At 31.9% G+C, this 15,000-nt stretch overlaps 1 protein-coding gene across 8 annotated transcripts in view; it reads left to right on the plus strand.

Annotated features, from left to right (window-relative positions):
* The window catches only part of LOC115215824 (protein lev-9-like), a 1,149,105-nt gene that overhangs the window by 1,019,765 nt on the left and 114,340 nt on the right, over positions 1–15,000 (plus strand). For all 8 annotated transcript variants that reach the window (XM_036505906.1, XM_036505907.1, XM_036505908.1 and 5 more), the window contains one exon: positions 11,497–11,673. In XM_036505906.1, the coding sequence (XP_036361799.1) occupies positions 11,497–11,673 (177 nt within the window). The remainder of the gene's footprint in view (positions 1–11,496; positions 11,674–15,000) is intronic.

A 15,000-nucleotide genomic window follows, 5' to 3' on the forward strand; every position in this document is an offset into this window, starting at 1 on the left:
AGAAGCTATGGTCCCAATGATGTGATTTCTGGTGGTTTTTGGTACATGAGGAAGTCTGAAGGTGGTGAAAATGGCTTTTCTTGTTTGTCTGGGTTTCCCATATAACTTGGGGCCTTAAATCTTTAGCTGTCACAGTCTTGGAGGTCCCACAATCAGATTGTTTCTTCTTTAGTGCTCATGTGGCTAAATAATTCATTATGTCAATAAATGTCATAATATTTTTATGGTTTTCTGTTAAATATATATGGAATGTGACAAAGGTAGGCCTTTAAAAATATAGGTACTACTCATTCTTATCAGCTGAGCAGACTGTAGCAATTAGCAATATGAAATAAAGTGTCTTACTCAAGGACACAATACACTGTTGGATATCGAATTCACTACCTTACAATCATAAGCCAATATTGTAAACCACTTAGCCTCATATTTTCACAGATAAATAGACACACACATACATGCGTATTCACACACACATACACACACACATGCACACAATCATGATATTTTAGCATCCGTTTTTCCATGCTCACATGAGTCACATAGAATTTGTTTTCTGGCAAATGTTTTTAGACTTGATAAACCCTCAACTTGTTTCTAACTCAAGTAATGTTTTCCCATGGTTGGACATGATTTTTGCAGAATAATGGAAATGAAGGTTGTTGTTTGTATGACACAGTGACACTCCTTTTACAACCATTGTGTAAGGTCAAGACAAGGAAACACAAACACACACATATCCATGCACATACATAGAGACATTCACATACATACAAACACACATACATCATCATCATCATCATTTAGCATCCATTGTCCATGATGGCATGGGTTGGATGATTTGACTGGGCTGGCACACTGGAAGGCTGCCCCAGGTTCAAGTTTGATTTGGCATGGTTTTCTATGGATGGATGCTCTTCCTAATGCCAACGTGTCTGAGAGTGTAATGTGTGCTTTTATGTGCCTTCAGGTGGGTGTCATTTGCATGACACCAGTATCTGCCATGTCTGTAATTTTGCTCAGCTTGATGGCTCTTTTTCTCAAGCATGACATAATGCTAAAGGTATTGGTCGTTACCTTCATGAGGCCCAATACTCAAAAGGAACTCAACCACCTCACTTCCATGATGGCTGTGTTCCTTTCGAGCATTGGGTTTCATGGAAGCAAAGTGGCCAAGTTCCTTTCAAGAGTTGGGTCTCAGGGAGGCAATGACCAAGACCTTTGATATTATGTCATGCTTGAGAAGAAGAGCCATCAAGCCACGCCTTATCACAGTCATGGCAGATACTGGAGTTGCACATATTTATAAACATATACAAAGGAACATACATATAATCTTCTTTCAGTTCTTGTATACCAAATCCACTCACAAGGCTTTTAGCTGGCCCACAACTGTAATAGAAGATAGTTGCCCTAGTAGCTACACAGGATGGAGTGTGTGCATGTGTATGCATTATATATACATGTATATATACTCACTCACACGTGTGTGTGTGTATATATATATGTATATATGTATTCATATACACACAAATATCCATATAAGTGTATCTGCCTGTATACATTACATACATATATATATGTATATTACATATATATATATATACATACATGTGTGTGTGTACATGCATGTATATTCACACTCAATAGGTAGAAATAAATGAATGGAAAATTCCTTTTCTCTAATCTATAATTGTTGTATTTCATTATTATTTTCTATATAATTTTAATTAATTTCAAAAAAAATGTTTCTCCTCTTTTTGATTAGTGCATCAATTCTGTTAATTTTGAAAATTGGAAAAAATTTTCGTTAAGTTTTCTTCTTTGCTTTAATTTTCACATCTTTACCATTTTTATAGCTCTTTTTTTTTTTTTTTCAAATCTGTCATTTTATAATTTTCTTAAGAAATGTTTTTAAATAACTATGTTGAGATTTTTCTATTTTACTCATGGACAATAGAATTTCATTGGTTTTGTTGTGCTTATTAGATTGTCGGTTCAATTCTCTATCCCACAATTTCAGGAACAAAAACACAACAAAGCAGAACTTTTTTTTTAAAATTTTCTTTTGGATATTTCATAACCATACACTGATGCAGACCTCTGGATCATTACTGGATTGAATTGATATTATCAGTTTACTATGCTTTTGTCATGATTATAAGCATGCTAATTTGTCATACCTGTCATGGTTCTAACCCTTTCGTGACCATATTTCTGATGAAATACACAGCATATGTGTTTCAATTAATTTGGAAGTAATCAGAAATTTTAAAGATTTAGGAAAATGAATAACTTTTTCATTAATAAGCTGGTGTTTCGGAACATAATTTAACAAAAGGTTGTAACATAGATTGATGATGGAAGGTTTTAATTTGAATATGAACACTTTAAAATACGAAGTATTGCATCATGGAGTCAGAGACTGTCTGAAAAAAGTTGGTGTCAAAAGAATTAGATTGTTTTCAATTCAGGAGCAAGGCCAGCAAGTGAGAAAGAGAGGGTTTAGCTGATACGCTCAACCCAATGCTTGACTGTTACTTTTTTTTATCCATCCTAGACAGGATAAAAGATGAAGCTGACCTCACAGATATTTAAGAAGAGCAGGAACAAATACCATAAGATACTCTAACAATCTTCCATTCCACTGCCTTTCCAAATGGATTACTAATGAACATAACTTTTTCATAATTTCGCCACACTTGTTAAACTTGTCAATTTACTAATTGCCCTCCTGTTCATCATTTATGTCAAAGTTTCAATTCCTGACAATTTTGACACATAGTGATAACTTTATTGGCTATCTTGATTTTTCCTAGCTTCTTTGAGTTGGGGTAGATTGATAAATCTTTACTAACTTTCACAATATGATTTTTTGCTTCTTTTTGTATTTTGTTTCTCTGTTACACACACAATATATGTATGTACGATGGATTTTCTCATCATGAATGACAAATGAGGATTTAGTAAAATAAAGCAGTAATCAATGTTCTATGGACACTAGTGTGTCTCTTGAGGCCTGCTAGTGCCTTAACTTTCTGGCAAATAGAACAAATCACACTGTCAGTCAGGTTCCAGTAAAGCCTCTGTTTAACACTTTTAACACTTTTAACACTCCAAACCACCCTGTTTCAAAGTGACTTCTATTAAAATTTCCCATCAAAGTATCATGTTGATTTATATTCCAAAAATCTGTCTAATAATAACAGAGTTATTCTAATAAATTTTTCATTATTTTCAAAATTAATTGAAACAGATGCAGCATATTTTAACAGAAACATGATAACAAAAGTGCTTTGTTTTTACTCTAAAAGAAGACTTTGCACATAATCACATCATTTTAGAGCTAGAGGTTTATCTTCTGTTCTACCATAATTCCTGTAAACATAGATATTGAACTTTAAGGGCTATAGGTATTTAGGTTATCAATTATAGTAAACAACCGAAGCACTTATAGCTGACCTGATAATTTTTTTCTGTTATACTTGGGAAGTTTACAGCACACAAATATATTTAGAATAAAAAAATAACAGTTTGTTTTTCTTTCAAAACAAAATAAAGGTGAATTGTTTCCAACTCCTTTGAGGTAGCCATGTTACTATAATGGACTGATTACCACTGATGAGTGAAGTTGAAAGGGGTTGGAAGTGGGGGAGATACGATGTAAAAGGCAAGCCTGAAATGAAGATGTTTGCATTCCCACATCACAGCTGTATGAGATGTAGACATCGTATATCAGATTGTAGAGTAATGCAAGGACTTTTAACTCTGTCAATTTTTACACACTTGTTATCAAGTTATCTACTATCGCACATAACCGACAGCAGGACTTATCATAAAGCATGATAACGGATTGTAACGTTAGAGTATAAGTGACGTTTATGGACACCTTATATGTATTTAGAGTTTGGTATGTTTCCTTTACATATAGATATCTATACACAGACACACACACACATTTACGCACACATGTATATGTACATGTGTAAGTGTGTATGTGTGTATATATATGTATGTATGTATGTATGTATGTATGAAATGGAATGAAAGAAAGTGAAATAAAATGAAATATAATAAAATATTTACATCATTACATCAAATGTATCTAGCATTTGAGAAGGATTGTGCTTCTACTAAAGGGAGGAAATCCAACAGTTATAGTTACAGTGGAGTGAAGGCCATGGTTGGATTGGAAGAAGCAGCTAAGAGATATCACTGCTAAGATATTGGGTGGCATTATCTCTGAGGTGATTGTAGATTTGTTGTTGTTGATTGAAATTGAAAAAGGGGCTTAAAAGAATAGGCTGCATTGTTAGTGTAAATCTCTAGATACCATTCATCTTTGTATTTTGTGTTTTTGTCTGTAAATCCATTCCTTTCCTTTTTCTACAAAGATCTCTGTCTCTCAGATCCATTAGATAAAACTGGACTACATACATGATTAAAGGCAAAGCTATGCAATTTTAATTCTTTAAATTCAGTAATGAATTCATATCCTTTTTGTTCTTTTGTTCTGTTTTGGGGGGTTTTGTTTTGGTGGTGGGGTTAATGCCATTTCATTTAAGAAACATTCAGTTTCCTTCAGGTAATTACAAAGTATCATTTGGAGATGATCCTTTCAAATCAGTAAAACAAAACATGTAATTCCTCTGTTAAGATGGCTTTAATAACCAATGGCCAACCTCATGAATTCATAATGAAACCTATGATTATAATTAGCATTAGAATAATTAAAAAAGCAAAAAATTTATGACAGATAAAAAAATAAACTAAGATACAGAACAAAACAGCCTCAGCAACAAACAGTTGATGTAACGAAAACGTCATTTGTAACCCAAAATGATAAACAAAAATAATATGAGATCAGATATAATAAAATTAATACCAGAAGGAATTTTTCATCATGGGGATACATATACATATACATATTTATATATATATATATATATATATATATATATATAGGGTATGAGAGGTATTGATGTCAAGAAGATCCAAAGGAGTCAGGTAATGCTGAGTAAATGCTATGGACTGACTATACCTAAGCTCCAGGTTTGATAATGATATGAATGAGGAGTCCAACGTATGTTGTGTATTAATATGCATATATATAAAAAAATTATCAGAATGAGATAAAAAATCCAAGGTTGTGAATAGTTTTCAGAACATTTATAAAGAGAAGGTCTTACAGCTGTTTCCATGATATTTTATATATCCCTTCATCAGAGATGGTGTGAGAAGTGTTTAAGTGATAGTTATTATAGAGAAGATATGAAATACAGAGTGAAGTGGAGGAATGAAAACAGGTGTGAGATACGTAAGGATATTGTATCTGCAGTTCCATCATTTAAGCAAAATGATGTATATACAAGTTTCCAGTACCTTGTGTATGAGTTCCAATGATGTTTATAGTTGGTCATTCCAAGCATAGAGTCTTGTAAATGGTGTTCAGCAAAATGTACTTGATTTAGTCAAGGTTAAACATTAATGAATACAGGAGTTGTATGGGAGCTACTTCAAATTTTATGCTTAGATACAACAATAATCAGACAGGCTTGTATAGTGTACCGTGCACTTTAATCTTGAGAGAAAAAAATAAAAGTAAAACATAAAAGGAAAAAGGAGATGTGTGTGTGTGTGGGGGGGGGGGGTAAGTGTGCATGTGTGTGTATGTAAGAATGTGTGTATCATGGCTAGATTGGCACGTTTTTATACAGAAATTATTGCATCTCTAGTGACTTTAAAATGTTCACCTTTCCACAAGTGGTTACGTCTTCTTTAAGAATACAACAACATTAAATGTTATCATGCTAATATAATATTATAATTCTTATTTTCATGTATGGATAATCATAAATACAATTATATCTTTCACTTTCGTACATGAATAATCATAACATTTATATAATCATTGGTAGGTTGCTTTTATTTATTTTATTTATTTTTTTATGCTTTTATTTATTTATTTTGGGATGTGGAGGCAGGTAATCCATATTTGTTGGTGTAATCTTCATTCTTCTGTTTTTTGTAGAGGTAAAATTTAGTCATAGTCTGTTGAAACTTTTAGAGATTTTGCTATAGTATTTTCAGGTAATGTTTAATGTGTCTTTGTAGGTATCAGTATATTCTTCATGGAGCAATGTACAGAGTGTTGCTGCCTCTTGTTTACAATTCATGTTAGGAAAGCACTCACATTGGAGTAGAGCTAATTATAATTAATGTTTGTTTTTATGTCAAATTTCTGTATTTTAACTTCAAAGTAAAAGTTTACTCATCGTTCTTTACTTGAGAACATATTCGTTTTTTTTTTGTTTTGTTTTTGTATTTTTGCAGTAGCGTTTATATTTACACTAGTCATATTTAACTGGTGTGTTTATGTCAAGTCTCTTTATACCCTCTGACTAAGTGACTCAACAAATAAGAGATAACTGAAATAAGTAATGGAGAGAGTAAGTTCAACTAAACCAGTAAAAGTATTGCCCCAGCATGGACACAATGCAATATCAGAAACCAATAAAAGCTTTAAAGAAAATTAAAGAATACAAAACGTGGTCCATCCTTATGGTAGTTTTAGACATAAATCATCCTTCTCTATTTTTATTTTTTGAATAAACTTGGAACTTATTTTGTAAATTACATTAGAATGAAAGACAAATCCAACCTAGATGGTGTTTAAGTTATTTAACTGTAGGTTTCTACTATGTGACTAGCTACTAAAAGTTTCAGCTTTATCTGTAGCTCATGTGCTTCTGTTAGCAGCAGCTGTACGCAGATAAAATTTAGTGTTCGGATTTTAAAGTCTGCATTATTGATCAAGTTTCAGAAGCTTGCTATAATAAATTTAATTAAAAATATAGCTAAACCCACTTATTTAACCCATAACACAGAATAATAGTGATTTTTATCGTGAAAACATTTTCACTTTATTGTCTTTTGAATTTCCTCAAGATATTAACGAACATCTACTTTTTAAAATATTTCAAGCACAACTTCAAATAACAAGTTGATTCCGAAAATGGTTTCCGCATTGACGAATTATTTTGGCATCTTATGCTTTCTATTACTTTCCATAATTGACTTGTTTCAACAAACATTAAATTGACTGGCAGTCATGTTTTATTGGGGATGTTATAATTTCTCTAAGCTTTTAACCTATGACATTTCACAGAATGTGGCAATCAGGTGTGGGGCAAGAATTTAATGAAAATATCATACTCATAGAAGCAAAATGTTTTATACTCTTGAGTAAGTCTAAACTGAGTACTTACCAATTTCTTTTTTTTTTAGTGAAACAAAAAGTGTTTTTAACTAATCAGATTAGTTACTTAATTAATTTGCTTGTTTGTCATTATGATTTTTAAATCAAGTATTTCTATTTCTAACAAACTTGAAAAATTTAAACAAGATAGAATCTTTTTCTTTATATCTTATGCATTCTAATCATTGAACCGTGACCATGCTGGGGCATCACTTACAAGGCTTTTTTTTAGTAAAACAAATTCATCCCAGTACTTGTTTTTAAGTTTGGTACATATTCTATCAGTCACTTTTGCCAAACCACTAAGTTATGGGAATGAAAACAAACTAACACTAATTGTGAAGAGTGTTAGGGGTAAAACACACATACACAAACACACACACACATAAGATGAAATCCTTTCAGTCCGTCAATCAAATCCACTCTCAAGGATTTGGTCAACCTAGAGCTATAGTTAGAACTTACCCAAAGTGCCATACTGTGGGATTGAACCTGAGACCACATGGTCAGGAAGCAATCTTTCCAATGATACCATCACATTTATGTTTTTTTCTGTGAATAAAAATTAATCACTGAAATATTAAGTTTGAGGTTCTTGTTTGACATTTGTTTGCTTAATTTGATTTGTCTATAATACAGACTGGAATTGAAGATTTTGGAAAAGTTCTTATGCTCATTTTCTATCACCATTTCCTTTTTTTCAAATGCTGCTAGAGCATTATGATCACCAATTTTTGTTTTGGAATATTGTCATATAAATCAACCAGTTTAAACTTTTTATACATCTTTGAACATTCTTACATTATTTTCCATAAAACCGCTCATTATCTTTTATCAATTCATGTTATAACTTCATAATTTTATACATTACAAACTGTTTCTTTCTACACCTGACTACCAGTAATAAGAGTTGGTGCCTATTTGCCCTGAAACATGCTCTGCAATTTGCTAAACTCCAAATAAAAACAAACGGCTAAAACATACCCTATACATTGCATAATGGTCATTTGTAATAACACATCAGTGCTGAGTACGTTTAAGAATTTCTCTTGCAACCAAGTGGTTTTAGGGTTTAGCCCTGCTGCTTGGCACCTTAAGGAAGTATTTTCTGCTGCAGCCCCAAGCTATGGAAGCCTTATGAGTAAATTTGATAGATGGAAACTGTGTGGAAGCTCATTTTATATATATGTATATCCTTGTCTTGACTTTATCCGATGAATGTAAATGAGTGTCATCATCATACAAGAAAAGTCGCGCATTTCCAATCTTTCATGAAAAATATGAATGGCCATGAGAAATAGTAACTTGCCTGGAAATAGGTGCAAGTTGGTGACAGAAAGGACATCCAGCTATAGAAAATGAGCCTAACAAACTCTGATTGACCTATCAATCATAAAAAAGTGGATATTAAATATGATGACCATGATGAGCCACAACAAAATCGTTCCATATTAAATTTAGTTTGACTGGGGAAACTGCGTATACACAATGATCATTCAAGAATGTCTTATAATAATTAAGTAGTAACTACAAGGGACTTCACAGGATTGATAAACTCTATGAGGAAAATCATATTCAGTGGAAGAGAATCATATATGAAAACATTCAGAAAAGGAACAGTGATGTACACAAACAAAATTATTTTTGATAATAAATATGAGCTGGGGCTAGAGAGGTCACACGACTCAGAGTACAAGTTAAAACATCTTCAAGTTTATTACAAAAACACTGCCTCTTTACTTTTTCTTTCCTCATACGAATACATTAGTTGAAACTAAACATTATAACATATTTACAAAGGCTTTATATTTTTCTTAAACTCCTATACCTTGTTTCGAAGAAACACAAACGATGCCAGTGATTGAATGCACTATTCGTTCACAGAATAATAATTTACTCCTTAATTAACTACAAAAATTCATCAATTCACTATCGATATTTCTTAAAATGCTATAATTTTCCCATCCAGATGTAGTAACCCTATGAAAAAACATTATTCAAAGCCATCAGTAACAAGTATTACACATTGTATGAAGGTACATTGATTACACAGCAAAACTCAATTATGAATCTACAATGTTATCTCTTTGGTGATTTATATATTAAAGTGACTTCTTGATTTCATCCCAATACTCACTCATGATTCAAAATAAGTTACATCATGTTAACAAAATCTTTTATACACATCTGACATTTTAGCTTTCTTCTTTAGCTAAGGATATTGACTGAGTTTTTCTTAATTTTGATTAAAATCAAGTAATGTAATTGCTTTTAGGTTCATGGATAGCACTTACATCTGTGCAGTGGAAAAATTGAACATAATGGTGTGCTTAATAGAAATTTTAAGGTTAAAAGTTACCGTTTTAAAAGAATATATTGTCAGAAAAACTACAATCAGGCAAATTTTAAACAAAAACTTTTGTATACATTATGTGATAAATGTTTGCAAAGAAACCTTTGAACAATTCCAAGAGAAGCCAAACAACATAAGATGTTGTCAATGACAGAAAAGTGAAAAGATACTGTATTACTCTACATAGTCTATTTAATGATTCTATAATATTTCAGGTAAAGATTTCCCTTTTACAAATAGAATGAAAATAGTAAAAAATTTTGGAGAAATGTATTGTCGTCTTCATCTTATTTTTGTTATTGTTTAGCCCAAGGTCAGCTCTATTAAAATAGACCTGTGATCAAAGATGCTCCAGCATGATTATCACATAGCATATCTAAGACTATCTAATGAGCTGTTCGTTTTTGTTTAAGATTTTGGATTGTGGTGTGAGGGAGACTCAACTGTTCTTTCTGGCGGGTTCAGCAGTTATATAGAGGTTCCATAATTTGTTCATATTGGTCTTGCTATTGTTGGTGCTGATGGTATGAATGGTATGGCAGTGGCGGTGGTGGCAGCGGTGGCGGTGGCGGTGGTGGTAGTGGTGGTGGTGGTGGTGGAAGACAGCCTACATTGCATTAGGATATTATCTAAAACCAAATCATTGATATGAAATCAATATAACATTCATAATATTGTCCAATAAATGTCTCTCAATAGAGTGAGGAATATAGTTCTAGAGACCTCTATAGAATCTACCCTTACACATGGTTGTATGACCTGGGACATCAACAAACAAATCGGAAATCCTATCAGTGCTGCAGAGATTAATTTCTTATAAGAATACTGAAGGTAGCCTATGTAGATAGTGTGATAGACATTGATGCCCTTAGATGGACAACGACCACCAGAAAGCTTCTCAGCAACATAGAGAGACAACAGGCTCAGTTCATTAGTCATCATAAGAGGAAAAAAACCTTGAATGTTTAGTCACTTCTTAACTACAAAGAAGAAGCCAGGGAAGAGAAAGAAAAGATAATCGTGATACAAGTTGGTTACAGAATGGTTGACCCACAAAGTTGTTAATGTGAGAGGAGGGGAATCTAGATCTATGATCACCAGCATCTGTAAATATGAATTGGTAAAGATTAATATATAGTAATCCTTAACCATATCGTGGTTCACCTATCATGGTTTATTATTTAAGCTTATATCAACTACTCCATAGTGTTGTTTTGCATTTATAATAAAGTAAATATATATACAAATTATAAAAATAATTTTAAAAATATGCAGTACAGTACTGTTTCTACTTCATGGATTTTCACCTATCACAGAGGGTTTTGGAACATAACACCCACAATAGTTGAGGAATTACTGTATATGTTTTCTGGAAAATAATGTAAAATATTCAAGGATGTAACAGATAAAAATGGTTAATTTATATGACAATATTCCAAAACAAAAATTGGGGATCATAATGCTCTAAGAGCATTTGATAAAAGGAAACAGTGATAGAAGTAGAGTATGAGAAATTTATTCCAAAATCTGCAATTCCAGTCTGTATTATGAATGTTAGACAATTCCAGGTTAAACAAAATAATGGAGAACAAGAACCTCAAACTGAATATTTCAATATTTAATTTTCATTCACAGAAAAAAGTACAGATGTGGCTAAGTGATTGAGAAGCCTGTTTTGTAAGCATGTGGTCTCAGTTTCAGTCCCACTTTGGGCCAGTTCTACTATAGCTCTAGGCCAACCAAATTCTTTTGAGTGGCTTTTGAAAGAAGGGATAACATTGATGAATATACTGTTAGTACAACAAATGAACTATAGAAAAACAAAATATTTTAAGACTATATACAAATACAAAGATTATATATATATATATACTGTTTTTATTTGCAGGTCAGTGCCAGGTACCTTCAATTCTCAATGGAAGTGTGACGCATGGTCGTGAAGGTGCATGGGTAGACCATGAAACATTTATCAACTTTCGCTGCAGGGAAGGCCTCGTACTTAATGACACCTCACATGTCAAGTGTGACAATGGAACATGGAGTTTAACCCCTAGATGTATTCCTGGTAAGTAATTCCACTAATCTTCTACTACATTTTCTTCTTTGGTCACTCAAACAACCAGAAGACTATCTTTGGTTTCAGAAATTTTTTTATTTTTATATTTTAAATCTGATATAGGATTGGATCAGTTCAGATATTTTCTCTGACTCATTGTATTCTCATGTAATATTCCTGCTTCAATTATAGGGGCATATACGTCTCCAGTTGTCTTATTCAATTTGCTTCTCTAATAATGTTACAAAATGCACAATCATGCATGCACAGTCAAACATACATATCATGCATATGCTATTTATCATCGAGTCTTTATTCATATTAATATTTCAATATGTAATTATATTGTTTTTCTTTTATCTATTTACATTTTTACATTATTATATTTCATCAACAAGTCATAATTAATTTTGTCATGTTTTAATTTTATATTAGCCATATATATATATATGTATTTATGTGTGTGTGTATATATATATATATATATATATATATATATATATATATATGTGTGTGTGTGTGTGTATGTGTATATATATGTATATATGTGTATATATGTATATATATATATATATATGTATATATATATATATGTATATATATATATGCATATATATATATGCATATATATATATATATATGCATGCACATGTGTACATACATGTATATCTAATGTATAAATATATATATATGTATATATATATATAGATGTTGTGTGTCTACAATAAGACAAATACATTCATGCATACGTGACATTTCCATCTTCACCTCCATATTCATGCATATATTTTAACATTTTCAATGCTCTTTCTATTCGTTTCAACCTTATATGAGCATTCAATATGCAGTCATTCATTTACATGTTTGTTTCAATTAATATTTTAAACCATTTGTGAACATCTCTAATATTGCCTATTCATACTTTAAACATATACAACCAGCCTTGGATTTCCTGCTTTTATTTATTTATGTTTTTGACCACACATACTATATATTGTTATACATACACATCTTTGATTTATTTACACATGTGTACAAATTCATACATATAAAAATAAATGTATGTATGTATATATATTTTTATAAATGTAAACATAAATATGTCTTTAGAGAGAGAAAAAGTGTGTGTGTGTGTGTGTGATAATGTGAGTGAGAGAGAGAGAGTGTGTGTGCATGTGATAGTGTGTGTGTGAGAGAGAGAGAGAGAGAGAGCAAGAGAGAATCAATCAGATATTTATATCATTTTATGTATGTATTTAGAAGAAACAGTATCACCTTAGTGTAACATCTTATGACTAACCTCTTTTTCATAATTATACCTGTAGCAAATAAAAAATTAAGAACGACCATTATACCAACTATACGAAACAATTCAAATAAGAAAGTGACAATAAGTAGAGACAGCGATTAAAGAATGAAAAGTACACTTATATAACTGGGTAATTCCCATCATCAGCTACCAATCAGTTATGCTCATGGTTTTGACAACTTAAGGCAGAATAATTTTCTCTAATGCTGTCAAACAACATTAAAAAATATAGTGCAGTTTTGTTGAAAAAGGGAAAGCATACTTTTATCTAGATTTTAAAACACAAACACAAAAACTGAAAACATGACATGTAGAATAAAAATTACGACCAATAAATTATAATACTTGCACTGAAATTATGAGAAACATACTTTGACTAAAACAACAAAACACTAGTGAAGTAAAAGTAAAACAGGAAGGTAAATAATAATTTATTATGAATATATTTATCATAAAATTCATATAGACTATGATTCTAAGTTTTACCTGACAACTTTTACAACTAGCCGTAGCTTATTTGCAGAAGACATAACTTTTATGATAAATTTGACTCTGCTCACTCTTAAATTTGAGTACTATTCCATTTGTGACTTGTTCTGCAACTAGCTTTAAAATAATAACCGCCATGTAAAATTTATACATAAATATGCATGTATTTATATTGTTATATTAGTACATATGCACATTTATAAGTACATGTATGTATGTATTCATAAATGCATGTAAGCATGCACACACATATACATACTTATATATGTGTGTGTATATGTATATATATATATATATGTGTGTATGTATATGTATATATATGTACATCTATCTATCTATCTATATATATATATATATGCATGTGTGTGTGTGTATATATATATATAGAGAGAGAGAGAGATCTTGTACACACAATAGAATCAAAGATACTTAAAGATATCAAAATATTAGACAGTCTTTAGCTGTGACTAAGAACTATGTTAGAATGCAAATAATTCTTCTATACTTTTAATGTGTAGCAAAAAAGTGGAGGTTCTACTTACAGACCATTTCCTGAGTTCTTTATTACTCATTAGAGAAGGCACATCCAATCTTCTTCCCAGAAGTGGTCACAGTGTTCAGCTGTTATATATATATATATATATATATATCAATAAGCTAAAAATATCAACCTTGGTTCTTGGAATGTGTGCACTCTCCGAGACAGTCACTCATCTCCAGAGTGAAAAACAGCACCGGTTGCCCTTGAACTACAGTTAGAAGAACGTAAAGGGGGATACATATCTTTCTGGTGTGGAAGAAATGAAGATATGCCATGCCACCTAGGTGTTGGTTTTGCCATTAAAACAGAAATAGCTAGATCCCTTTCTTTCTCTACCCTAAAGTATTTCTGACATGTTGGAACTTGATCGCAATATTCATGCTATAATTGTCAGATGGTATGCCCCAACCATGGCCAGCACTGAGCAGGAAAAGGTTGAATTTTATCATAGGTATAACTTATCCTTATTGGCAACTTTAACACTCATGTTGGTACTGACTACCAGGCATGGGAGGGTGTTATTAGTTGCCACGTTGTAGGTTGAATGAACTCCAGGGAATTCAGTCTAAGCATCACAAATATCTTTTTTCAATAGCGGAATTGTTGCAAGATGCCCTGAGTGCATTCTAGATCTAAGGATTGGCATCTTATAAACTACAATATCACTCAGAAATGAGATATTAGGAACTTTAGCATTACACATTCCTTTCATAACACCTGCTGTCTCTCTGACCATTTTCTTCTCTCTAGTAAGGCTATGTTCCATTTGAAATACACAAGACTACAAAAGTCATCAGTGCCTAAGTGCATTAATGTTCTGCGTTTGAAAACTTTTGGAAGCAGACTGAGCTTTCTATCAAGTTGGACACTGCACTCGGCTCTGCATGATGCAATGCACTGTGCATCTGTAAAGGTTCTTGAACTTCCTATTCATAAACATCAAGATTGCTTCAACAATAACAACACAGATGTCCAAAAGTTGATAGATAAAATGCAC

The sequence above is a fragment of the Octopus sinensis genome, linkage group LG9 (genome assembly GCF_006345805.1).
Source record: "Octopus sinensis linkage group LG9, ASM634580v1, whole genome shotgun sequence".
NCBI classification, from domain to species: Eukaryota; Metazoa; Mollusca; class Cephalopoda; order Octopoda; family Octopodidae; genus Octopus; species Octopus sinensis.